The 27818-nt window shown below is 42.8% G+C and overlaps 2 protein-coding genes across 4 annotated transcripts in view; one reads left to right on the top strand and one right to left on the bottom strand.

Annotated features, from left to right (window-relative positions):
- The window catches only part of LOC5573444 (ets DNA-binding protein pokkuri), a 71972-nt gene extending 58580 nt beyond the window's left edge, over positions 1-13392 (top strand). Inside the window, exons 2-5 of the mRNA XM_021847981.1 lie at positions 9105-10263; positions 10329-10578; positions 10641-11057; positions 11129-13392. Of these exons, the coding sequence (XP_021703673.1) occupies positions 9105-10263; positions 10329-10578; positions 10641-11057; positions 11129-11549 (2247 nt within the window). The 3' untranslated portion in view covers positions 11550-13392. The remainder of the gene's footprint in view (positions 1-9104; positions 10264-10328; positions 10579-10640; positions 11058-11128) is intronic.
- Positions 1-27818, bottom strand: part of LOC5573456 (zinc finger protein 14) — a 79383-nt gene that overhangs the window by 12479 nt on the left and 39086 nt on the right. For 2 of the 3 annotated variants that reach the window (XM_021847977.1, XM_021847980.1), the window contains one exon: positions 22203-23455. In XM_021847977.1, coding sequence (XP_021703669.1) covers positions 22238-23455 — 1218 coding nt within the window. In that variant the 3' untranslated portion in view covers positions 22203-22237. Of the gene's footprint in view, positions 1-22198; positions 23456-27818 lie in introns of those variants that run through there. The other variant, XM_021847979.1, reaches the window with a different exon arrangement.

Genomic DNA, 27818 nt, shown 5'->3' with positions numbered 1-27818 from the left:
ACTCAAGCAGAATTTTTCCAGAAATGCCTAACTGATTTTTTAGGATCTTCTCCAGAAATGTCATTCAGTTTTTCGTCAACATTTCAACCAATAATTTTTATACGGATATCTTCAGAAAATTCTCTGTAAAATTTTTAGGTAATTCCATATGATCTATCCAGGAATATCCAGGATATTTTTAGAAATTATTGAAGAAATCTCTGAAAAAATGGTAACTATTGATAAAAAAAATCCTATAGTAATCTATGATTAACTAATATTTGAGCTATTGCGAGGATTTTTTTTTATATCTTCCTAACTTCGAAAAAAGTCTTATTGGTTGTTTTAAGTTGAATTGCTGAAAAATAATCAATTGAATCTCAGGATAAAATTATACAAGGTTTTCTGAAGGCATTCCTTGAAAAGCATTAAATAGTATCTCTAAAGAAATTTGTATTTAAATGATCAGAATAATTGCTTTATTTTTTCGTGTGAAATCTTAAACGAAAATTTTAAGAATCCGTTACGATTTTACTTTTTTTCGAGAATTGTTTGGAAAACGGCAAGAGTTGGAGTAATTTCTAGTTAAATTGGATTAGACTGAGGAATTCCTAGAGGAGTTAATAGATTTCCTAGAAAAAATCCTGGAAGAATTTTAGAGCGATTCTCAAGTTAAATCATAGATTAATTCACGTAAAAACTCATATCAAAATGGCAGGATATACTAATGGAAAAATAGATATATGAACACCTTGGGAAACTCTTGTAGGCGTTCCTAAAAAAAACCCTTTAACAAATTTCTTCATAATCTCTGGAATAAACCATTGAAGATTTTGTTTGGAAGAACTCCTGTAGGACTCCTGTACTATTCTGTAGAGTAACTACTGAAAAAATCGGTGAAAAAATTAGTGGAAAAATTTCTGAAGGAAATCCTGGAATACTATATCGAAAATTTTCAGAGCAATCCGTGTGGAAACTCCTGGTTAAGTATTTCGAATCAGAATTCAATGCAAGAAGAAGGAAAAAAGTTACTTTAGAGACCATTTTGGTTAAAAAAGAGACTTTCGGAACGTTCCATTGAAAAAAAGATACTATTTAGAGTTTTGCATTAAAATAGAGACCTGTTATCAGCTCCGTGAAGGTTTTCCGTTAGATGTTTTTTCGCAGGATTGTTGAAAAAACTCTAAAGAAGTAATTGAAGTAGTTTCTAGATGATGAAGAATCTTCAGTTTCTCCTGAAAAATTTTGAGATAAGCCGGTCAATTCAGTGCGCTATGCATAAAATATTTGCAAACATTTGTCCTACCCATGGCTTTGGACGTGGACGCGCCTCTGAATCCAAACAAGCATCTTACCGGGAATCGATCAAAGATTTTGCCAAGAGCGTCGTCGAGAACTAAACAAAAATCTGTCCAGGAATACCTAAACTACCTTGGTATTTAATCATCCATCAAAGATCGCGTCATGGATCCCTTTAAGAGCTCACAAGCAACATGCTAAAAACGGCAAAATCGCTCAAAAACCATACAAAATCCCGTAAGGGATCTCAAAACTTTATCATAGATCCCAGAATAGTCAAGTTAGTGATCCAAACAAAGCAACTTCAAGAATCAGTTCCAGTAATTCCAAGAATTCATCAAACAGGAATTGTTAACGAAGCAATAACTTTGATTCCGCTTGAGATTCCTATAAAGCTCTCATCAAGAATTAGTTAAGAATCTTAATAGGAATTTATCTAGCATGTATTCAAGAACCTGATCAGGAATCCCCAAGAATTGATCTATTTTTTCTGTCAAAAACGCAAAACATCAATGGCGCTCTCTATGTTTAGCGGCCATTTTGATTATTTTAATAATCCATTTATTTGTCTGTTTAGCAGTGCTGCCATCGTTTTCCGCCTTAGGAACACTGACATAGATCACTTCAATCGCCCACCCATGATAACGCCACCTATCTGTCATAATTGTACAAGGAATGCAGCATTCAGACATAAATTAATCACGTCGCATTTGAGAATGCTTTACGTGGGAAATAATACCCCTCTCAAACCTAAACTTTTTTGTCTTACCCAGAGCCGGACGCCCGGCGATGATAATCTCTGTTTAACAACAACACCGCCGCCATTCCACCGCCGCCGCCAGCGCCTCACGCACTTCCAATCTCCGATCTGACGCAGATCGAGAGCGTCCCGTCCGGTCTCTCCTCTAACGAGTGTATGCAAATGAGCCGGTCGAGCGCAAAATTATCAATTCAGCACAGTCAGTCAGCCAAGTCAGTGTATTCTAATTGCGAAAGATTAGGAGGGAGCACTCGGGCGCCCGGACAGACTCTTCCCATAAAAACCGGGCAAAGGCAGGACCGCTTGTCTATCGAAGAAGGAAGCGAGCACTCGTTCAGAGGAGATGAACTCAACCTGAAAGCATCATCCTCTCGACCGACGACGCCGACGACTCGAGAAGTCGAGAAAAGAGCTATAACGTTTCATACTTCCTGCTTGATCCGCGCTAAGCAGGCGAAACCCGTTCTACTGGTCCCAGGGGGCACTAGCAGGCGAAACGCAATTCACGGCACACTTGATCGGCTGTCAATAAATAAAGAAAAACCGCTACGGCAAAGCATAAGGAAGCGAGTATCAATCAACGCACGAGCGGGCGGGCGGCTGCTGGCGCAATCAAAGTAGGCATTTAAATCCCCCTGCACTGGGATCGGCGCGGATACTGACGCGGAGAAAGGGCTCCACCTGTGCGTGAACATTTGCAATTTTCTTTTCCGTTGAAGGTTATTCGCGTTTTGTTTAAATAAATAGAGTCGCTTTTATTTACTCGGGGGCCACACGCTGAACGCGGATTCAGCCTAAGTCGAGAATGGTATCTCTCTTCCTGTTTGGCAGGATGATAACCGCGTAAGCTTTCTGCCCAGTTGGACATTGCGAACGATCAAGTGCTAGAACTTGAAATATTATGTGCGAAGAAATGTTGTTTGCGTTCGACGTTTGTCAGACGATTCTATTTCATTTATGTTAGAATTATCATTCTACCACCCGTCTCTAAAAATTTCTTGCATAAATGCACATTAGCTGTATTTGACATATCAATATTGACATATTTCTACTTCTGTCTGGTTGCAACTATCGAACGTCTGCTGTACTATGGAATTTTCCACGGCCTGCTTAAATTCTTGAGCTGTATGTCACGAACAAACAAACCAATGGTCCTTCGCATTTACATGCGTCAATTTCGTCATATCTATAAACTTTTGCAAACGACGATCATAACCAAATTGAATCTCATATCTTATCAGACAATGAACTCTAATGAATGGAACTTGTTCGAATACTAAAACTGAGCTCGATTGAAAGTTGTGAACACATTCATACGCTATAGCGAAGTGGAGGTATGTAAAACTAGTTCCTTCAAACCTTCAATCGAAATTTCTTTTTCGCCCTAAGCGATTGTCTTTAGGAAGAACTTTATGGAGCACCAAGTCCGGTTTGCTGCTTGAAAGTAATTTCGTGGCCTACCTTGATGCGTGGAAAAATCGGGTGAGGAATTTCCCAAGAAAGCGCTTTTTCTGATCGCAGTAAGCATTTGAAATCTATTCGCGATCGCAGATGGCGCTTGAAATTATTCTACCTGTCTTTAGCTAACCGAGAACCCACCCAGGAAATATAATTCCACTGTTTAGTTAAACAAATAGAAACCACGGTAAAACAGAACAGTATTTACATAAACAAATCAGTTCAACCACCGCTGGACAGCCGTTTTTAAAGGAAAACACTCCCCTACTAGAGTAATTGATAAAGCCATTGTCGTAACCGCGTTGAGCGCACTCCGACTTGTCAGCGGCAGTCAGTCAACCGCGAGTGCGATTTATCTTCTTGTTGTGCCTATTCTTGAGTGCGTGTGTATTTTCCGCATGCCTAATTAATCACCGCGCGCGTCGTACGCGATAGGCAAATCAAATCAATTCCCATCTATTCTGACGTTTGCCGAGCGCGTAAAACGCGGAAGCACTGTCACGCATCGCGCTGCCTGCGACACACCGGTCGTTGAAGATGCTCCGCACCGCGCGCGCACTTCTTTTCCGCACATTTGCTGTCGCAGCAACGCAACAGCTGCCATCGCTCCGCCGTCGTCCATGCGGTCCATGCATGCATCGAAAACACAGTAGTCCTTGGAATTGCGGCGATTTAAATTTACAGTTGCGCAGCGCAGCGCCGCCGCTGCCGCCAGTCAGCCTTTTATGGCTTCTCTTCTTCTGAATGTTCTTCTACTCCATCGTCGTCGTCGTCGTCATCGCTTGCTTTGCTTCGGTAGCCGCGTACCGTATAGGGACTAATTAAATCTCCCGAGTGCCACCGACATCTCCTGGCCGCTTCTGTTCGCCCCGGCCGATAATGCTCTGACAAGGCCCGACCCGAAGCGGGATGCGTTTTGCCATTATCAGTTTCTCGGCTGTTGCTCACCGCACGATCACCGGACATTCTGGAGCGGTGCGCGGACGAGCGCGGGACGAAACAGGAAAACACAGCCTGATGAATAAAAACTTTATATGAACTTTATTTATAATATCATTTTAGTTTCCGTTTAAACCGGTTCTTCTCTTTCCTGCGGGCTCGATGCCGTCAGGTCGAGATCTTTTCTCATCTCCCGAGAATCTCCTTTTTTACCTCACTGGCCGTACAGCGCAGCGCAGCGCATACACATACACATTAAGTTTCACTTCCCGTGAAACAAGTCGACAAGAAGAAGGGAAAACACAAAATTACCACAAGTCATCGCCGAGGAGCTCCACCTTCACACCGTCCCGCCCGACGATCGGATTCTGGGCCCATACTCGCAACACACGCAGAAGAAACAGGAAAAGAGATCGGACGGAGCAACAACAACAACAAGAAACAGATAAAAAAGACCAAACAACGAGAGGAGCAAAAAAGGCCCCTCGGTCCTTTGATCGCAGTTGGCCGTTAACGACGACGAAGACTTCGACTTCGACACACGCGAAGAAGGTTAGAGGGCGGGATGAAGGGGACTGAACTCCCGGCGCAACCGCGAAAGCAAGGAGAAGGAACTAATGAAGCGTACATAAACCTCATTCCACGGTCCATCCGCATTACTTGATGCGGCGGCAGCGGCGGTCCGACGGGACCGTTGGTTGTGGCAGCTACACACTGATTCCGTTCCGGGAGCATTTAGGGATCACCGCGGTCGCTCGGCGGGGTGCCAGCTCACCTGTGCGCTGAGCGCGGCTCCGTGTATTAACAGTGTAACCGGATAACAGCGGCAAGGGGTCGGCGGCCGTGACGCGCTGTTACTCGTTCACGTTTTAGTCAAAAAGTCGCACCTCCAACCGCTCTGACCCCCCTTTTAACCCCGTCCCACCCCTCTAAGGTATTTCCACAGACAAACAGACGTAACACTTAGAACAAGCTTCTTGGAAATCAAGACAAGGGGACAAGACCTGTAGATGGCGATAATGTTATACGTCAAACACGAAGAAAAGCGATGCGCGCGCCTCTGGTTGTGAGGTTAGAAACTTAGCGAATTCGGAATGATCGTTAGACGAGTGGCCGATGGAAATTTCATCAGTCCGACGTCTGTTTGTCTGTGGTATTTCTCTTATTCCTCCCGTTTACCTGACACATGAACGGAGGAAAAACAAGAGCCGAACTCGGCCGCCGAAATAACGAGAATTCAACTCATTCTCGCGAGAAGATCTAAGCAAGCCAACAAAACCGATCCACTACACGTCAGAGCTCAGATCGGAGTAACCAGCGGAGGTTGGCATGGTGATGGCGAACGGCGGAAGGCTGCTCGAAACGGAACGATCTCGTTCTCGTTCGGTCGTTTCCTGCATGCCATTCTGTTTACCCGTTTGGCGGACGAAGACGACGACGACGACGACGGACAGGAGATACGTATTGTGCGATGCGTGCCCTCAAGTGCTTAGCGGTAAAATGTCAGCCGGCCGGGATTCATTGCACCTGGTGCGGAAATGGTGGGGGCGGGGAAGCGAAAATTGGCATCGCCTTGGTCGTTTACGTGCGATACAGCGTAAAATTTAGCGAAAATTACATTCTTCATTCAGCAGGGTGTTTAATTTGAAAAGAATATCACGGAATATCAATTCACAATATCTTGGAATCATGACAGTTTGACGAAGCTTGATTTCGATCAAGATCTAATAGTCTTGATCAGAACCATACTAGTAGTATGGTACCCTTCTTCGCCTACTTGTCCCATGTAAATTGTGAACTTTAAGGACCCAATGACAGATTACTATACTTATAGAAATTTTCAGATATTTCACCCTTGAAGCGAAGTATGGACTTGAAAAGAAAAGCACTCAAGTAAAATGTATCCTTTCTACCAAAGTAATTTTGACAGTTTATCCAGTATGAGCGAAATGTCACTTTTACTTGCGCAATAATTGAGCGGCACATACAACTCCATTGATTTGCATAGCAGGCGTTACCAACGTTATGAAATCAAATCTACTTCTCAGCGGCGTACATCTCAAGTAATTTCGGTAGCGGAATAATTCCTTGACCGTTGCTTGTCCTATCCTTTTGCACAGTACTTATGAACAGCGTACCAGCCAATATAATTATCAGACTTTGAAGGATACTTTCAAATTTTTATAAAAATCTGCAGATTTGCCAACATATCATCAACTGTTTTTGGATATTTCCAGTTTTTCAAAGAAACCTGAAGATTTTTAAAGAAATTTTGTAATGAATCGTGAAAACTCTTTGAGTTTTCATAGAAGCTTCCAGATTTTGATAGAAATATTCAGATTTGTATTGGAATCATCAGATCAGATTTTCATAAAGTCAAATTTCTGTTTCAGATTTTGGTCAGATTCTATAGTTCCGACTTAAGTTTTCGAGAATGTTTAGAAATCTAGCTGTTTATGTCTAAATCTCATGTTTTTAGCTAGAATTAATTTCTTTCGATGAAAATCATGGTATTTCTGATGGACTCTAATCTGTCTGATTGTTCTTTTTCTTGAATTCTAAAATACAACTGACAATGTCGAAGTACTTTTGAAGGGATTCTGTCTACTGTCACTATGATTGTTTCTACGATGCTCTTGATATGATGTTCTTCTCAGACTACTAGATTACTTTTAAATGAGGGGGTTAGAAGGGGTGTAAGTGACAGAAATCTGATTGTAAGAAGAACGAGTTTGACTTTTTTTTAGCATTTTTTTCATTTCATACAAATTATATGAGATACAAGAAAACCAATGTTCTACGAATTATCTTATTTTCTCTTTTTAACGGAAGAATAGCCTAAAATGCCTTTAGAAGGCTTGTAAAATTATCATTATACTCAACTAAAACCCGACAAAAATGCCCTCTTGAGTACTTTGTGAAGCTGAGCTCATTGTCTTGGTTAACTACGAAAACCCATAGATAAGTTTTCAGAAAATCGCCCCAACGATAAGTTCGGAAATTCGTCGAACCCCCTCAACAAAAGCCCAAAACAATTCCTCCCTAAGTCCATTAACCCCCGGCCGCCTGTTTGATAACTGCGAAATTCAAGTGTTTTCGCCATTCGGCTCCAATCGCGTTCGCATACCACGCTGAATGGAGATTATCCTCTCGAAAGAGGAAACGGCTACTTGAGTTTACCTTCTGAACTGATGAAGACACTCCACAATCGCGAAAACTAAGCAATCTTTGATCGGTGGTGGAAGCCATATAGCACTCACCGCGCCGCGGTTCTAAACTCAATCGCAGTGTGCCAAAACGTGACCGAAAGTGTGAGCGCTCGCTTCCACCGGTCACAGTTGGCCATTCTCTGTAGAAGGGGTCGTTCGGGGAAATCGCATGAGCAAATCAATTTTCTACGGACGACTACGACGACTAAATCGGTTTCGCTTCCCATAAGGCATTTCTCCTGGATGGATGGATGGATGGTCCGAGTAAATATTTGCCTTTCGAATGGCCGCTCCGCGCGGCTTTCGTGGCGCGGTGGGATGAAACCAGGCGCGACGCGAAAAGGGCGGTAAACACATATTACACATCCCGTTTCCTCCGCGAGAGGGGCGCGGAATTCTCAATGCTGGAACCTCTTGCGTCTTTTCGGTTCGAACCGATCTCCGTCCGCAGAACGAACTCTTTTTGTTTAAAAAGCAAGGAGATGAAAAAATAATTAACAGAAAGAAAACGAGCAAAGGAAAACGCGCTAGCTGGCTGCATCTCTGCCTTCGACTCCTCCATCCTAGCCCCCAACATACGAAGTGATGGGCTGACCTTCTCCTACTTTCACCCTCCTTGCGTAGCTCATCATCCACTCGTACCCTTCTCACTGTTGTGGTTTACCTCAAACCGTGCTCCTCTCAAGCTCCCCAACAACCCAAACCGAACGAAGAAAGAACGAAGATGAGAAATATTTTTATACATATCATAAAAAAATCAATTTCCGCTGAAAACCTGAACTAGCGGATGTTATTTGAATACACTTCATCTCACTGTGCCTGCTCTCCAGCCATCTCCCGAGTCCCGACGACTCACCGGTGCTTCGTTCGCTCCATTTGGCTCTATGCACATACACACTACAAACTCATTCGCTCACGCGGCACCTCCTACCGTGACCGATTCGTTCGGCCAAAGCACTCCACTCCCCACGCAGCCTACTCTGACCTGCCTCTGCTGTCTGTCTATCCTGTCCTGTCGCCTGTTGATGCCCCTCATTCTATCTTCGTGTGTATGTCATGCAGTAGTTCTCCAGCAAAAGGCTACTCTGTTTCTTCGTTGGGACGACAGAGCAGCAGCAGCATCTTCGCTCAATCTTCCATGCCTACTCTGTTTTGTCCAAGCCGCACGTGCATACACAGAGCAGTCGCACAGTAAGCGGTGGAAGACACGAGAGAGAGAGGAGAAAATCGCCTCGGGACAGTCCCCATTTCCCGGATTGCCTTTCCGCTCCTGTCGTAATGAAATTATGATCTGGCCACCGCAAAGATCAAGCGTCCTCGGCGGGATGTGAGAAAATTATCTCATTATAGAACAAGTTTCCCTATACATGTACGGGGTTCACTTTTACCTTGAATCAACTCGTTCCGAAACCAACTCAACCGAGATACTAATTGTCCGTTGTCCTTTCTTTCTTTTACAGAAGCCGACCGAACCTAACAACAGCAAGATGAAGCTGCTACCGATACCGTTGTCACCGTTGAATCCTCCAGCACCGCTCGGAATATGGGGTTCGGATCTGCTTTGGCGGTATCCTCCAGCACCACCCAGCCCACTGGCTGACCTCAAGACCCAACTGCCACCACAGCTGAACACCGACCCACGGATTTGGGGTCGCGAAGAGGTTGCCGTATTCTTACGGTTCTGTGAGCGAGAATTCGATCTACCCAAATTTGACCTGGACCTGTTTCAAATGAATGGCAAAGCTCTCTGTGTCCTGACCAAGAACGACCTGGCGGAACGTAGCCCCGGTGCCGGAGATGTCCTACATAACGTTCTGCAGATGCTCGTTCGTGATGCTCAGACGCTACATCGCCATCTACCGAGCAGTCCCGTAACTCCGACTAGCCGTTATCCCCTGTCACCTCACAGCCATCCTCCAACCCCGAACTGGAGCGCTCTGGCACCTCCCGACAGTCCCTTCTTCCATAGTAACCATTTGCAGCAGTTCATGGCCGCATCAAACTCCGTTACCCTTAGTCCAGCGCCATCTATCGACTCACAGGCCGGAAGCCCTCCACAGAGCCACCAAGAGCAGCTACAGAACGTGTTCCAAAAATCCTCCAGCAGCAGTAGTAGTACTCACACGCAAAACAGCAACTCGGGAGGAAGCAGCAACCAATCCGACTCGGATGAGGACAACACCACTGCCAGATACCATCCCCTTCCGCTGTCCCACCCAGATAGCAAACTCCCTCTACTCACCCAGCAAAATCAAAGCCCTCCACTAACTCCAATCTCGAAGGAAACGCAACATCTGGGTCAGCTGCAGCTACTGGACACCAAGACGCTCCAGTACCCGGTTTCTGCCCTGTTGAACAACAGTTCCAGCACTAACAGCAGCAACGGTATCACCAGCACCAGCAACGGCAACACCCATGGAAGCAGCAATGGCAGCAGTACCTCCCACAGCAACGGCTCATCCGGAGCCTCCAATGGCCACTCGCTGAGCTTGAAATCGCCAACTCTGTCGCCACCATCCAGTTCTTCCCCGACTGGATCGTCTTCGGCACCCAATACACCTGGAGCGTTCCTTCCGGTTAAGCGAGAATTCTTCCCAGAAGGTCCTGAACCCAACACAAGTAAGTAGCATAGCTCAATCGAACTCCTCGAACACTTCTAACTGATTTCACTCTTCGTTTTCCAGATGGAAGGTTACTGTGGGACTTCCTGCAGCAACTGTTGAACGATCCTTCCCAACGCTACAGCAGCTACATTGCGTGGAAGTGCCGTGACACCGGCGTCTTCAAGATCGTCGACCCGGCTGGATTGGCCAAACTGTGGGGCAAACAGAAGAACCACCTCTCGATGAACTACGACAAAATGTCCCGGGCATTGCGGTACTACTACCGTGTCAACATCCTGCGGAAGGTGCAGGGCGAACGGCACTGTTACCAGTAAGCACCAACCACCGTTTCAACAATCAACATTTTCTAAACCGTTTTTCCTCTTCCAACAGATTCCTCCGCAACCCGACGGAGCTGAAGAGCATCAAGAACATTTCCCTACTTCGCCAAACGATGGCCAGTCAAAGCGCAAACGGGCAATCCGGACCAACGGCCGGCAGTGCTAGCAGCCACTCGCTGATGTCACTCCTGCCGAACGGTGCTAACATTCACCACTTGGCTGCTGCAGCCGCGGCCGCCGCTGCCTCCCATCATCAATCGAACGGAGGCGCTCCGATTTCGCCCACCGCGCTACACCATCCACACCACCCATCGCAATCGTCAGTACAAAGCTCGGCGTCCTCCAATGGCGTCGTCAACGGCCACCACATCAAGATGGAGACCGATCTCGACGAAATGAAACCCACCGATCTGAGCACAAGCGATCGCAAATACTACGGCAGCGGATCGAACGGAGTTGACTGTTACCCGTAAGTTCTTCACTTAAAAGACCGTCAGCACCAACCATAGCTAACGAATTTGCTTCCATCCACTTCCACAGATTGATTCGGAACGCGAACGGTTTGACCACCATCCAGTTGCTCCGCCAACAGCAGGCGCAACACTCTCAAGAGAACAGTTCACCTCCACCGTCTCCCAGTCACCTGTCGCTCAACTCCCAATCCCTGCACACCATCAGCAGCAATCTGCACCACTTGCACCAACAGCAACTGCAAGCACAAGCTGCCGCCGCGGCAGCAGCCGTTGCTGCAGCTGAGGCAAGACACCAACAGCACAGCCAACAGGATGACGATCACAGGCTGGAACAGCTGGAACATGACCGGGAGCACGATCGGGATCGGAGTCCCTCGCCTGCCGACCACCACCAGCAGCAGCACCATCACCATACCGGCAAAGCCAGCGACGATGAGAGCATGATGCCCACGGATCTCAGCAAATCCGACTCCATGTACTACAAATAAGGCAAATGATTCCACCATTCATTTGGCAACACTGTTGTGACAATCATCGTACACAGAGGAGACGCTGCGACGGATGATAGCCTGTGCTAACGGACCTCAGCCAGAGACCGGCGTAACGAGAGATCTCAGCAACCACCGGTGCCATCCTTCCATTTACGGTAGAGCGAAAAGGCGATCTCATCGGCTGCGGTCCTCTCATCAGCTACCTTCCATCTTCCGTGTGTTTATCACAAATGACTGAACAAAAAAAAAATATAAAAAAGAATTAAAAACGTGTGATAGAAACAAAACGGCGGAAATTGTAAAGAAACAAATATCCGGAACGGAAAAAAAAAAAAACAAATGTGCCAATCGTTCTCATTATTGCTATCGTTTCAGAGTTTAATCATTCATGAGTGGGTTTGCCTCTCGCAGATCGATTGTTATCGCTGCGGAAGAAAGGCCAATATTCAGTTCGAAAATGTACAGACACACAAACACACTTGAGAGAAAGTAGTTGAATATCCTGCCCTATTAACACGGATGGGTTTCGCGGAAAAGGGAAAATCTTTTCAGTTTTCTTGTATTATATGACTAAACAAAATTTTGCGTTCGAAAAGTAGAATTTTTATCCAGGATATCGAGTATAGCTAATGAGGTTTTCGATTTAAAGCGTAGAGAAAAAGATAGAGAGAAAGCGACGGGAGATAAATAGGTTATGTTGTTGACGGATGCGAACGGGAGTGCAAATTGTGTACAGTTTTTTTTTACTCGTAGAAGTAGAGTTCACCCTATTTTTTGTGACAACACCCTAGCAGTTAAGCGGTTGATCCAGCCAGGATAAAAGTACTCATTTAGATTTTTCTTCTTCCAACGACACATGTTTATCGGTTTGCGTGAAGTATTTTTTGTTTTGTTTAGAAAGAAAAGAAAAACACACATAGTAGGCTAAGTTCGAGAACTTTCTTTCACAATTGGCTTCCATTCACCGATAGAATTATTAAATTTACAAAATTTGAACAAATGTGATGAAAACATAGAGGTTTATAATTGAAGAAATTTTAACGAAATATTATAGGTTTTTTTTTTTTGTTTGCGGCACGATGAAAATGATGTGTGAGTTTATAATGGTATTATTTAGCGGATTTTTTGTTGGTTTGAAGAAAAAAGGGTCGAATTTGTTTTACTACAATTAGTGGAATATTCTCTACTTCTTTTTGTTGGCTTTAAATGGAAATCGAAATCTTCCTTATTTTTACACTAGTTATAGCAAAACATTGTAAATATGGTCAGATTTTTTTTAAATACTGTAATTTGTACAATAGGTTAAGTTTTCGTCTCAAGTAGAATAATTTCCACACAATAGGGTCAGAACAGTAAAACAATTGCAAATAATCCACACACATAAACAACACCCCAAATAGTGGCAGAATGTGATATTTTCAAAAACCTCCACTTGGGAAAGCTGCAATGACGAACTGGATTTCGTTCGCAGCCGCCCTTCGTGGATTGTTATCAGAGCAGATATTAACAGGAGAGCCAGGTTAGGAAATAGCGAATCACAACCAACAGAAATAGAGACATGCTAAACAGTGCACCCAGAATCACCCTGCAGAATAAACACAGAGCCAGGTCATTTTTGTTCTATATGTAAGTAAGTGTCAGCAAAAAAAAACGAACACGATCATTTTTGCAATAGTTTTTTTTTTCTTTTTTTCGTGTACTGTAAAGCATTATTTTTTATCACAATCATTACTAGAGTATGACTTTTTTTAGAGTTTATCGAAGATATGTTCTAAGGTATAAGAAATGCAAAAAGAAGACTCAATCCCAATAAAAAGAATATAGAATTGTTTCAAACAAATGCAAGTGTTTTATTTTTCACAATAACTCCTTATCAATTTTCCTGCTACAGATTAACCTGTGCGTCCCTAACCTATTTAAAAACGAAGTTTTCGTGATCTTTTGACTCTAATTCCCATATTTTTCAGCCGATTTTGATCAATTGTTTACAAAAAAAAGTGTTTCATGGCATCGATGGTCTAATTGAGCTCGGATTTCGCGTCGCTGGAGGGATTTTTTGCTTTTGTGGAATGAGCATGCCGATTAACAAGTTTAAAGTAGTTTAATGCTGCTCAGTCAAGGATTAATGATCGATTTGGTGAGCTCGTTTCATACTTTTATTTGAAATGTACAATATTATTTGAAATACATTCTTATCATGACAACGGTAAAATGTCATTTGTATGAATGTATACAACGATATATGAACAGTTCGTCGCTATAAGTGTCGACATAAACTTGTGTATATGTTTCACATGACATAAAAAAAACCCCATTACTCTTCCTTTTACCTGATTTTTGTCATTATAAAAAAATTGAATAGTTCGACGCTGAAACTGTCGACATTCTTCTTCGGCGCCGTTATTGGCTTTTTAATGTTTGGAGTTCTCGAAAGTGCTTCGGAAAGCCCAAGCAAGACGATTCGTTTACGGGACGCCGAGAAGTTTCGCGTTGTGTGAGTGCGAAAAGATATTCATGTTCAGTCGAGGATGGATTACCAACTGGTGAGTTCGTTTCATACCTACGTTAACACATTTTTTCATGACAGCGTTACTTTCATGTAATATTCAAACATTATGTCTGTTTACACAATATCAATATTATTCATTTCATTTATTTGGTTTTACATCAATTATCTTGATAAAGCCTCGCCAATTCACTCGGTTTATGGCCGCTTCTATCCATCCTCGCCTGTGACCCACGCTCTCAAGGTCCTGGTGTACCTGGTCAATCCACCTGGCTCGCTGCGCCCCACGCCTTCTTGTTCCGACCGGATTCGTAGCGAACACCATCTTTGCAGGGTTGTTGTCCGGCATTCTTGCAACATGCCCTGCCCAGCGTATCCTTCCACCTTTAGCTACCTTCACGATACTGGGTTCGTTGTAGAGTTGGGCGAGCTCGTGGTTCATCCTTCGCCGCCACACGCCGCCGAAGATCGTCCTTAGCACTCGGCATTCGAAAACCCCAATAGCTTGCAAGTCCTCCTCGAGCATAGTCCACGTCTCATGCCCATAGAGAACTACCGGTCTTATGAGCGTTTTGTACATCGTGCATTTGGTGCGGGGGTGAATCTTTCTTGACCGCAGTTTCTTCTGGTGCCCATAGTAGGCACGACTTTCAAGGATCCGAAGTAGACGAACTCGTCCACCACCTCGAAGGTATCCCCGTCTATTGTAACACTGTTTCCTAAGCGGGCCCTGTCGCGCTCAGTTCCGCCAACCAGCACCAACCGACTTTTGTTACTACGCGTTTAAGGCGGGTGAACAAATCTACTACCGTTTCAAATTTTCTCCCAAGAATATCCATGTCGTCCGCGAAGCAGACAAATTGTCCTGATCCCGTGAAAACCGTGCCTTAACTGTTAAGTTCGGATCTCCGCATGACACCTTCAAGTGCAATATTGAACAACAAGCACGAAAGTCCGTCGTCCTGTCGTAGTCCCCGCCGAGACTTGAACGAACTGGAGTGTTCACCCGAGATCTTCACACAGTTCTGCACACCTTTCATCGCTCTAATCAATCTTGTGAGCTTCCCGGGAAAGCTGTTCTCGTCCATCATCTACACGGTCAATACCGTCGTATGCCGCCTTGAAATCGATGAACAGATGGTGCGAAGGGACCTGGTACTCACGGCATTTCTGGAGAATTTGTCGCACGGAAAAGATCTGGTCCTTTGTCGAGCGGCCGTCGATGAAACCTGCTTGATAACTTCCCTCGAACTCGTTTTCTATAGGTGATAGACGACGGAAGAGAATCTGGGATAGTACTTTGTAGGCGGAGTTTAGGATAGTGGTTGCACGATAATTTTCACACTCCAGTTTGTCGCCTTTTTTGTAGATAGGGCATATAACGCCTTGCTTCCACTGTTCCGTTTCCCAGATTCTGAGTATCATCCGATGCAGACAAGCGGCCAATCTGTTCGGGCCCATCTTGATGAGTTCGGCTCCGATACCATCCTTGCCAACGGCCTTGTTGTTCTTGAGCTGTTGAATGGCATCCTTAACTTCCCCCATCGTGGGAGCTGGCTGGTTTCCACTGTCCGCTGAGCTGATATAGCCATCGCCTTCGCTGTTCTGACCTTCTATGCCTGTGTTATCTGCGCCATTCAGGTGTTCATCGTAGTGCTACTTCCACCTTTCGGTCACCTCGCGTCCGTCCGTCAAGATGCTCCCATCCTTATCCCAGCACATTTCAGCTCGCGGCACAAAGCCTTTGCGGGATGTGTTGAGCTTCTGATAGAACTTCCACGTTTCTTGAGAACGATACGGCAACTCCATCTCTTGACATTCCACCTCTTCCAGGTGGCGCTTTTTGTCCCGGAATAGGCAGGTTTGCTGTTTCCGCTTCAGTTTGCATCGTGTCGCGTACCATGCTGCAGCATTGCAGCCCGCGCTGCATTCTTCTCCTCTAAAACCTCCTGTCACTCTGCGTCGAACCAATCGTTTCTTGAGCTCCGTTCAACATATCCGACAATGCTTTCGGCAGCGTCGTTAATGGCTGCTTTGACTGTCCTCCAGCAGTCCTCAAGAGGGGCTCTATCGAGCTCGCCCTCATCCGGCAACGCTGCGCGTACGCATTTGCGACATCCGGTTGTTTTAGTCGCGCTAGATTGTGCCGAGGCGGGCGTCGGTACCGTACATCATTGATGACGAATAGTTTTGGGCCCAGTTTCACCATCACCAGATAGTAGTCGGAGTCAATGTTAGAGCCACGATAGGTTCTGACGTCGGTTATGTCGGAAAAGTGCCATCCATCGATCAAAACTTTTGCGATTCTGTCTGCTGAGGTGATCTCCAGGTGTACCGATACGAGAGGCTGTGCTGGAAATAGGTGCTACGAATGGCCATATTCTTGGAGGCGGCAAAATCTATCGGTCGTATGCCGTTCTCGTTCGTCAGCCGGTGGGCGCTGAACTTTCCAATCGTCGGTCTGAACTCCTCCTCCTGGCCAACTTAAGCGTTCAAATCTCCTATGATGATCTTGACGCCGCGGCTTGACATTACAAAAACATCTTTTAAAAGATTCAAATTTATGGATGTTGACATATTTTTTTAAAACTTGTACTAAAAACTTTTCATCGCGATCAGAGCTGGGTATGGTAATAGTAGTAGGCTTGAGTTTTTGCGAAAATCACGTGATTCTTCTAACACAGTAGTTTAAAATTGTGAATCTCATCAAGTAGCCTATGTTGGGTACATGAATTTTCTAAATCAGTAGTGTCATTGAAGGCTGTAAATGCGGGAAATGCAGCGGGTGTTTTGCAATTTTCAAGACAGCAGCGATACGCGTGAGTTTCACTGGCTGCGCTGACTGTGATTTGCTACGCTTGCCTACTGTAGTGTGAATTTCAGAACTTTTCCCAGCTCTGATCTCGATACACAGCGTTACTCCAATGAAATTTTCAAACAAATTATGTATGGTTTGTCTCCAGTGCTGTTAAATGTCAAAACTTTGGACAAATTTAAATGCGTATAGAGCTCTCCTATGCGGAATCCAGCATCAGCAAATATGACCAGCCGATAGTTATTTAGAAATGGCCACCAGTAAAAACATTTTCCGGTTACTTTTTCCACGGGGAAAAATGATATTAGCAATATTCAAATGTCAAAGTCACGTGATATTCATGACAATTAACAGCACTTTTTTTCACTACAAGTGTCGGCATTATTCCTATTTCATATAATTTGAGATAAATCCATATTTTTTTTCGCAATTACTAAAACATATTTCGAATGGTTCGACATTATAGATGTTGACGTATTTTTTAAATCTTCTGTCAAAAACTTTTCGAGAGAAAAATGCAAAACTAGCTTTACGTATAAGTCGTATTTTTCCACCTTATCCATGGATTGCATCACCGACCAAAGGTGACTCCTAGTCTTCTCCTCCTTCACTAATAAACACCCTTCCCGTGGTGATTGTGGAGATGCAGAGGTATTCTCGGTCTCCAAAAGCAACAATCATTATACCCCAACATTCCTTCCCCATCCTAACTGACTGTAAGGACTTGGCCGGCGCCGTTATTGATCAATAATATGGGATCTGCTAAAATTGCACTTTGAGAGTAATCGGAAACTCCCATCCCTTATTGATTTGAATCGTAGTGCATTGCTTACCAGCTCCGATCAATGGCGAAGTAGCAACAATTGCAGTCAATCTATGCTATGCTTTGGCATTCTCGAAAGTGTACATTGAAGATGGAGAGCTACTTTCAAGTTACATCCGTTGAATCCTTGTCACGATTTTCGTTAGAAACAAATTCAGATATTAATTTTTTCAGGTCAGTGGCGCGGGAAGTCGGTAGGTAGGACAGGTACTACGCGCGAGAACACCTGGGTAGGAAGTCAAAGGATTGTCCTACCCACGATTCAACGAAAAAAATCATTTATCATCTGTACAATATACATACAAGCTCGTGTGCAGAACGATTGAGAATATCTATAGTGAAAATCCTGGGAAGCTAACTGTAACAATTGTTATAAGAATTGTCTTTAACCGCTAGAAAAACAATTGTAGCAATCCTCTATGGCATTTCAGAATTATTCAATGGATGGTTTCTTAAAAAATATCTACGGCCAACCCTGTAATTGTTCTTGGACAAATTGTCATGAGTTTTCCCTGAAGTAATTCGTGATAAGTTCCAGACTTCCATAGTGAATTATCAGAAAATGCTTGAAGAATCTTTGGATGAAGTAATGGATTAATCTAACTAAGACTAGTTCCATCGTGGCAATATGCATGATAGGTAATACAAGTTGACCCAATTAATGATCCTAAAGACAGGGCTGACAGCAGCCTTTTTTTAAAAACTTGGTCCCTATTTTAATGCAAGTCTCTAAAAAGTTACTATTTTTAAAGGGAGGTCTCTGAGGTCTCTATTTTAACCAAAATGGTCTCTAAAGTCTCAATTTCATAATTATACTTGCATTGAATCCTTATGCAAAATTGCACACGCTCTAGAAAAACTTTCAGAGACTATAACGGGTCCAACAGGCTCTTCTAAAATTTCGCATCGGATTTCCCGAGGAAAAGCTTCAGGAATTTCATAGTGATTTTATTTAGATTTGTTTCAGGTTCTCCTACAGAGATCTCAGAAATTTTTCAAAACTTGTTCTACAAAATCTCTCGGAAATTCTAATTTCTCCAGAATTTGCTCCAGGAAATCCTTGAGAACTCCAAAGCTACTACCTCCAGTAACTTCCTCAGGTATTACTTAGTTTTTTTTCTAAAACTATCCTTCAATTTCCACCAGATATTTGTTCACTTATATTTCTACTGAATTCTCCAGTAGTTACTCTACGATTTCTATTGAATTTTTCCTGAGGAAATTCTCAAAGATTTATTTCAGAGTTTTTGAAAAATATCTGATGGGTTTTTCAAGAAACTTTGCAAGAATTTATCCACCTGTTATTGTGGATTCCTTCAAGAATTCATTTGTTTTCTTGGAATTTCTTCAGCATTTCATCCAAGTATTATTCCTGCAGACTTTCAAAAGAAAAGTATCTCAAAAAATTCCAATGCAATCTTCAAAGATTTACATAGGTTTTCACACCAGCTGATACTACAAAAATTTGCCCGATAATTCATCCGATCATTCATACACAAACTTCTATAGAGATTATGTTCAATGTTTTTCGAGAAATTCCTTTAGAACATCCTGTGGAGTACTATCCCGTGTGGCATCTGTATTCCACATGTCATCCAATCCCGCATAGCAACCATAGTTTCTAGAAGGACCACACCAGTGGTACCTACCGCGAAAGTCAAAACGAACTGCTTAGGCGACACATGCAATGTACGCATAAGCAGGACGATGACCACCAACCGTTTCGACAAATCTGACATGACAATAATGTGTCATACTCATATTTCAATTTCTCAAAGCACAGTCGGTAAGTTATCACCAAGTGCCTTCAGCCTTGAAACTGCCTTCTCCACATGTGCATTCATTCTCTCTCTTTCTTTCTCGATACCGATCGTTATCGATCGCTCACACGAATACATGCATATGATATCCAGCTACCTCCAGTAGGACCTAATGTTAAACGAAACTTTGAATAAACGATTCATTCTATTATCAACCTCAGTCAAGTAGAGTTGAGGATCATTTCACTTCGAAAAACCATTATCAAGGCTGATCGCCTCACCCGAGATTCGATTGATTTTTTTATTGTCTTAGCAAAATACATAGGAAATCTTCTAAAACTGCCTCAAGAGACCAGACGTTATTCCAGAGATCATTGTTCATTAAGAGTGACTTCAAAACTTCCATTAATTGTATATGAGGTTACTCCAGGTTTTTTTAGATGTGCCTCACGGATTTATTTTTCAAAAAAAAATACCTTGGAATGCTATTCCTAGAAAAAAGACTTGCTAGAGAAAATTTCAAAAAAATTACAGGAGGAAATTCTGTACAAACCTTAGAAGGAATCTCTGGAGATATTTTAGAGAAATACCTAGTTGAAATCCTAAATGATTTCTAAAAGACAACTTTTAAAGAAATCCCGGGAAATTTTTGGCGGCATTTCTAGTAAGGTTATTGATTGAATTTTAGATGTTTTGACCGGAAACATTGGAGGATGCAGAAAACCTCTTAGAGTTAAGATTTTTTTTGAAAAACTTCACAAAGAATTCTGGAGGAATTCTGCTGAAAAAAATTCGTCAAACTCCTTCAGAAATACCCCGAACATTTTATCAGAATAGATTTCAGATGAAATTCCTAGAGAAAATCATAAAAAAAAACAACAGTAATACGTAGTTCCAAAAAAAATTTCAGAGCTTGAAATGTCTGCTCTGATACAATGAAGAATCTAGTTTCTAGTTCTTATCACCTGCCTCCTATTAGATTTCGTTTTGTTTTCTTTATTCCTGTTTTTGGTTGGTATTTTTTGTCCCCTTTCTGGTTCCTCTTTTGCAGGCAAGAGGACTCCAATTTTCTATTTTTTGTAAGGACGGAAAGGTTTCTTAGTCTTGTAGTAACGACTGGCATGGGTGAAATAAACCTAAATGAGGGGGTGAAATAAACATAGTTTTGAGAAAATTTACTTTGAAGTTTTTTCTATAAAAAAATTGCATGAAAGTAATAAAAATTTTCTCTGGAGCGGAAAAGCCACCTGAAAATATAGTTAGAACGCTTGGAAACAGTAGAATTTTCTCAACTCAAATCCGACCAAAATGTCACTTACACCCCTTTGCGTTTGAGCCCGTCAAATATAGTAACTTTAAATTTCCAGTCTAGGATTCCATAAGGTTAAAAACATTCCTTGGGGAATTGCCTTGATTATTGCCAGAGCAGCTGTACTTACACAGGAAACCAACATACGCTACTCAGGATCAGTAGCATCTTCAATGTGTAAGTACTGCTGCCCCGGCTGCGTTCGAATGCAGGTCAATTTGGAAATAGGAGGGAAATGTTGACGTATTACTTGCTTTATAGAAGCCGAGAAGTCCTCTGCACTTCCACAACAAAACACTGGGAATTTGGATATGGCAAGGGATACGTTTTGGTAAACGATAAAGATATAATTCAAAAAGAATATCTGAGCCTGGATGACCGATACCGATAGTACGGTTACTACGCGAAACGGACACGATCCTGACTTCATTGCTCGCTCTACAGGAGCATGCAACAGATTCAACGGATCAAACACTACCGCTTTTTTTCACCAGCAAACTTTGTTTAGAAATTCTTGCAGGACACCAAATCCAAAAATACCGAATTTAAAACAATCTGGAATAAATTAGGATTTCCATCAAAGAACTCCTGTAGGAAGATCTGCTAGAATAACTACTGGAACAATCGGTGGAAAAATCTCTGGAGTCAATCTGAAATGTTTAAAGTAATCACTGTGAAAATTACTGGGGATAGTATCCCTCGGAAAATCTATTCGGGAATTTCCTCGAAAAATAAGTACAGTCGAAGCTCGTTATAACGACAACTTTTATTGCGACAAATCTCTCTATTACGACATTTCCAATGGTCCCTTCAAATTCCCATACTAATTTCAGCTTTTTTAACGACATTTCTCTGTTTCGACCGTTCTCTATTGCGACATTAGTGTTATATTCAATAGTCACTCAATATAACGACATTCGTTTAGCTATTATAATACATATTGTGATAGTTTTATTCCTCCATGCTGCATAACGACATCCAACCTCTTTATAACGACGATTTTATAGCGACATCTCCGTATACTGACGGTCCCTTGAGATGTCGCTTAAACGAGCTTCGACTGTATTCCAGAAGATTTCTTGCAGCTTTTCCTCAAGGAAATAGAAAAGAATTTCCCGAACTGTAGAATACTCGTGTGGATCTCTTAAAGCCCTAAATGTTTTTGTACCAAGTTTCACTACAGGGAGAAAAGGGCAAAAGCAGACTTAAGAGACAATTTTGCTCAAAAAAAGGCTTTACATTTAACATAGAGACTTAGACTTGCCATAAAATAGAGGCCAAGTCTCTAAAAAGAGACCAGCTCTGTGTAACTTGTGCAGTGCAATGTATGTGGCAAGAATGCCGAACAAAAACTCTGCAAAAATGATATTGGCGTCCAATTAAGATTAAAATGCAAGGATTGTTCGGAAAAAAACATGTACCAGTTTGTTCACTTACCGTAAAACATTAGTCTTATTACACGATACTATGATTCACTGAAATGTCGCCTCCTCTCGCGGCTTATGCGTCGCCAAGTGCCGCGTCAAGTAGCTCTGCTGAATGAACGCCTGCCCACAATGCTGGCACTCGTACGGTTTCTCGCCCGTATGAGTCCTCTCATGGATCACCAGCTGCCGTTTCCGGACGAACGCCAACGGACAGAAACTGCACTGGTGGGGCTTCTCGCCCGTATGCGCGGCCATCTCGTGTCGCTTCCGATCCGTGGCGTGCGAGAACACCTTGTCACAGAACTTGCACTTGTACGGCCGGACTCCGGTGTGGCGCCGTTTGTGCGTCAGGAACTGCGACTCGATCCGGAACGTGAGCTTGCAGATTTCACACTCCCACGGTTTCTCGTCGGTGTGTGTCATGGCGTGGTCCTTGTAGTTGCGTTTGCGCGCGAACGTTTTGCCGCAGATTTCGCAACTGAAGGGACGATCCGACTGATGAACAATCATGTGGTTCTTGAGAATGGTTTTAGTGCCAAATGTCTTCTGACAAACGTCGCACTCGTACGGTTTGATACCGAGATGTTTGTTCTCGTGGTCCTTCAGCTGGGCCAGCGATTTCATCTGGATGCCACAAGTGCTGCAGGTATGTCGCGCCCCCGAATTGGACTTTCTTTGAACAACCACGTGCCGCAACAGACCCCGATAGTTGCTGAAACTGCGGAAACATACTTCACAGCAGTTCTCATCCGTGTCACGGTAATCCTTGAATTGATTCCGTTTCACGCCATGGTTCTCATCCACGTGAGTAAGTAGATCGCTGTATTCCAAGAACGATGCTTTGCAAGCTGTGAAACAGCAGTAGAACTTTTCATCATCCTCCAAAGGTTTGGGCTTCGGTCCCCTCCTATCCTCCCTCCCGGAGAAGCGCTCGTGAGTCTCGTAGTGCAGCAAAAAAGGAGTCTGAAAGTTGAACTTCTGATCACACAACTTGCACGAGTAAATCTGCACATTTTTCACAAACGCCCGATGCATTTGCAGCGATACGGCTTTGACGAACCGTCGGAAGCACCGGTCGCATTCGTAGGGCCGATCCTTGCCGTCCGGTTGCTGGAATTGGCGATGGCATTGGTTGGAATGATCGTTCAGTTCTTCCTCGGTGATGAAGGTCTGATAGCATCCGCAGCAACGAACGACGTCCTGTCCGCTGATGTCGACCACGGATACCTCCGCCAGGTCCGGATCGTTGCGTTTGGCTGGCTTCTGCAGGAATAGAGATGAGGAAGCATTAGTTAGGTACCTACGTAACATGTATGGATTCTACACTCAGGCAAAAATACTATGAATATCCATTATTTTCCCTTATGTTTATATGCTACAAGAAATCGGTAATTATTTCATTGATTCACCATATGAAATGATCTGAATCACGCCAGTGTGGTGTCTTGCTGATTTCATAAAACAGCATTATGAACATTGAAATAAAAATTATGAATTTCTTATATCAGCAATATAAACTACATTGCTTTTTATGACACAAATTATTATTTCATTATTAGTTTTTATATTCAGTTGACAATACATTTCATACAGAGTATTTACAGAAATGTCAATGCTTTCACCTACTCATTATTAGGTGAAATTTATTTTAATGTTGAGCAAACGCGTGGAAATCAAATTTCCAACTATTTTGCCGTGTTGTGATGCTCAATAAAACGCAGCAAAGTAGTATTGCACATGCTCCTATTTTACGTTGGTCAAGCCTAATGCCAAAAATATATTGAACAAATTGGCAATGGCATTACTCGGCGTGCAATGAAATTTGTAAAAGTTCAATATATATAATAATTTTCTCAATTATGACTATCATTTCAACGGTATGAAATTCATATTAGCCTTCTGAAATAGGTTTTTATATTTTATATACACTCAGGCAAATTAATTAACGAATTTCATAAATTTTCCCTTATGAAGCATTAAAAAATCTATAAAAACCTATTTCAGAAGGCTAATATGAATTTCATACCGTTGAAATGATAGTCATAATTGAGAAAATTATTATATATATTGAACTTTTACAAATTTCATTGCACGCCTTATGATTTCCATTGCCGTCATGAGTCATTTTCTTAACGATACCATATTTCATAAGGCTATTATGGATTTCATATTAATTCGATGAAAACCATAAGTGCGAAGTATGTTTCACATCATTACCATATAACAATTTCATTAGGCTGCCTTACGATTCACATAGCTGTCACTAATGTGAAAAACTCATAAGGTTGTGATTATGAAAATTTGTAGCACGAATTCACCGCCATCGTTGATATCCAACAAATTTTTCAGAAGTCCAGAAAGGAAGTTCGGCAATGTACAATCGCGTGGATCCAGATAACTGGAAAAAGAAAATGGAAATGTAGCTTTTAATAAACGGAGAGTAATGGTCGAGTTGACGTCATCAAAATATTGTAGTACGAGTAATGCCATTGCCAATTTGTTCAATATATTTTTGGCATTAGGCTTGACCAACGTAAAATAGGAGCATGTGCAATACTACTTTGCTGCGTTTTATTGAGCATCACAACACGGCAAAATAGTTGGAAATTTGATTTCCACGCGTTTGCTCAACATTAAAATAAATTTCACCTAATAATGAGTAGGTGAAAGCATTGACATTTCTGTAAATACTCTGTATGAAATGTATTGTCAACTGAATATAAAAACTAATAATGAAATAATAATTTGTGTCATAAAGAGCAATGTAGTTTATATTGCTGATATAAGAAATTCATAATTTTTATTTCAATGTTCATAATGCTGTTTTATGAAATCAGCAAGACACCACACTGGCGTGATTCAGATCATTTCATATGGTGAATCAATGAAATACTTACCGATTTCTTGTGGCAAATAAACATAAGGGAAAATAATGGATATTCATAGTATTTTTGCCTGAGGGTAGATTTTTTAATGCTTCATAAGGGAAAATTTATGAAATTCGTTAATTAATTTGCCTGAGTGTATGACACTAGCCCAACGTGCCTTTATACCATCAGCCCGAATACCAAAATTGTTGCGACACTGTAACACGGAAATTGCCAACAAAATTGTATGTACACTACCCGTCATAAATACGGACTCACTGAAATAAGTATTGCAACACTCAGCTGAATAATGAATCACCCCCGAAAAGTTTAGCATCACCTCAAAACAGGTTAATTCACATTGCTATATCTCGAGATCCTTACGACTTGCAAAGAAGCGATCTTCAGCAAAGTTGTTCAGGGGATCAAGGACATCCGGAGAGCGAACAGTTTAGTTCGCTATTTTGCCGCTAGGTGGCGCTAGTGAGCATGTAAAATTGAGCATTTTGAACTAGTTCTAGCTTGTGATCCATAAGGGATAGAAAGTTCGGGTCTTCGGCAAAGTTGCTCAGGAGTTCAAGGACATCCGGAGAGCGAACAGTTTAGTTCGCTATTTTGCCGCTAGGTGGCGCTAGTGAGCATGTAAAATTGAGCATTTTGAACTAGTTCTAGCTTGTGATCCATAAGGGATAGAAAGTTCGGGTCTTCGGCAAAGTTGCTCAGGAGTTCAAGGACATCCGGAGAGCGAACAGTTTAGTTCGCTATTTTGCCGCTAGGTGGCGCTAGTGAGCATGTAAAATTGAGCATTTTGAACTAGTTCTAGCTTGTGATCCATAAGGGATAGAAAGTTCGGGTCTTCGGCAAAGTTGCTCAGGAGTTCAAGGACATCCGGAGAGCGAACAGTTTAGTTCGCTATTTTGCCGCTAGGTGGCGCTAGTGAGCATGTAAAATTGAGCATTTTGAACTAGTTCTAGCTTGTGATCCATAAGGGATAGAAAGTTCGGGTCTTCGGCAAAGTTGCTCAGGAGTTCAAGGACATCCGGAGAGCGAACAGTTTAGTTCGCTATTTTGCCGCTAGGTGGCGCTAGTGAGCATGTAAAATTGAGCATTTTGAACTAGTTCTAGCTTGTGATCCATAAGGGATAGAAAGTTCGGGTCTTCGGCAAAGTTGCTCAGGAGTTCAAGGACATCCGGAGAGCGAACAGTTTAGTTCGCTATTTTGCCGCTAGGTGGCGCTAGTGAGCATGTAAAATTGAGCATTTCAAACTAGTTTTAGCTTGTGATCCGAAAGAGATAGAAAGTTCGGGTCTTCGGCAAAGTTGCTCAGGGGATCAAGGACATTCGGAAAGGGATCAGTTTAGTTCGCGATGTTGCCACTAGGTGGCGCTAGTGAGCATGTAAAATTGAGCATTTTGAACTAGTTCTAGCTTGTGATCCATAAGGGATAGAAAGTTCGGGTCTTCGGCAAAGTTGCTCAGGAGTTCAAGGACATCCGGAGAGCGAACAGTTTAGTTCGCTATTTTGCCGCTAGGTGGCGCTAGTGAGCATGTAAAATTGAGCATTTTGAACTAGTTCTAGCTTGTGATCCATAAGGGATAGAAAGTTCGGGTCTTCGGCAAAGTTGCTCAGGAGTTCAAGGACATCCGGAGAGCGAACAGTTTAGTTCGCTATTTTGCCGCTAGGTGGCGCTAGTGAGCATGTAAAATTGAGCATTTTGAACTAGTTCTAGCTTGTGATCCATAAGGGATAGAAAGTTCGGGTCTTCGGCAAAGTTGCTCAGGAGTTCAAGGACATCCGGAGAGCGAACAGTTTAGTTCGCTATTTTGCCGCTAGGTGGCGCTAGTGAGCATGTAAAATTGAGCATTTTGAACTAGTTCTAGCTTGTGATCCATAAGGGATAGAAAGTTCGGGTCTTCGGCAAAGTTGCTCAGGGGTTCAAGGACATCCGGAAAGCGATCAGTTTAGTTCGCGATTTTGCCGCTAGGTGGCGCTAGTGAGCATGTAAAATTGAGCATTTTGAACTAGTTCTAGCTTGTGATCCATAAGGGATAGAAAGTTCGGGTCTTCGGCAAAGTTGCTCAGGAGTTCAAGGACATCCGGAGAGCGAACAGTTTAGTTCGCTATTTTGCCGCTAGGTGGCGCTAGTGAGCATGTAAAATTGAGCATTTCAAACTAGTTTTAGCTTGTGATCCGAAAGAGATAGAAAGTTCGGGTCTTCGGCAAAGTTGCTCAGGGGATCAAGGACATTCGGAAAGGGATCAGTTTAGTTCGCGATGTTGCCACTAGGTGGCGCTAGTGAGCATGTAAAATTGAGCATTTTGAACTAGTTCTAGCTTGTGATCCATAAGGGATAGAAAGTTCGGGTCTTCGGCAAAGTTGCTCAGGAGTTCAAGGACATCCGGAGAGCGAACAGTTTAGTTCGCTATTTTGCCGCTAGGTGGCGCTAGTGAGCATGTAAAATTGAGCATTTTGAACTAGTTCTAGCTTGTGATCCATAAGGGATAGAAAGTTCGGGTCTTCGGCAAAGTTGCTCAGGGGTTCAAGGACATCCGGAGAGCGATCAGTTTAGTTTGCGATTTTGCCACTAGGTGGCGCTAGTGAGCATGTAAAATTGAGCATTTTGAACTAGTTCTAGCTTGTGATCCATAAGGGATAGAAAGTTCGGGTCTTCGGCAAAGTTGCTCAGGGGTTCAAGGACATCCGGAAAGCGATCAGTTTAGTTCGCGATTTTGCCGCTAGGTGGCGCTAGTAAGCATGTA

This window comes from Aedes aegypti, chromosome 2 (assembly GCF_002204515.2).
Source record: "Aedes aegypti strain LVP_AGWG chromosome 2, AaegL5.0 Primary Assembly, whole genome shotgun sequence".
NCBI classification, from domain to species: domain Eukaryota; kingdom Metazoa; phylum Arthropoda; class Insecta; order Diptera; family Culicidae; genus Aedes; species Aedes aegypti.
This window is presented reverse-complemented; position numbering and strand designations above follow the sequence as displayed.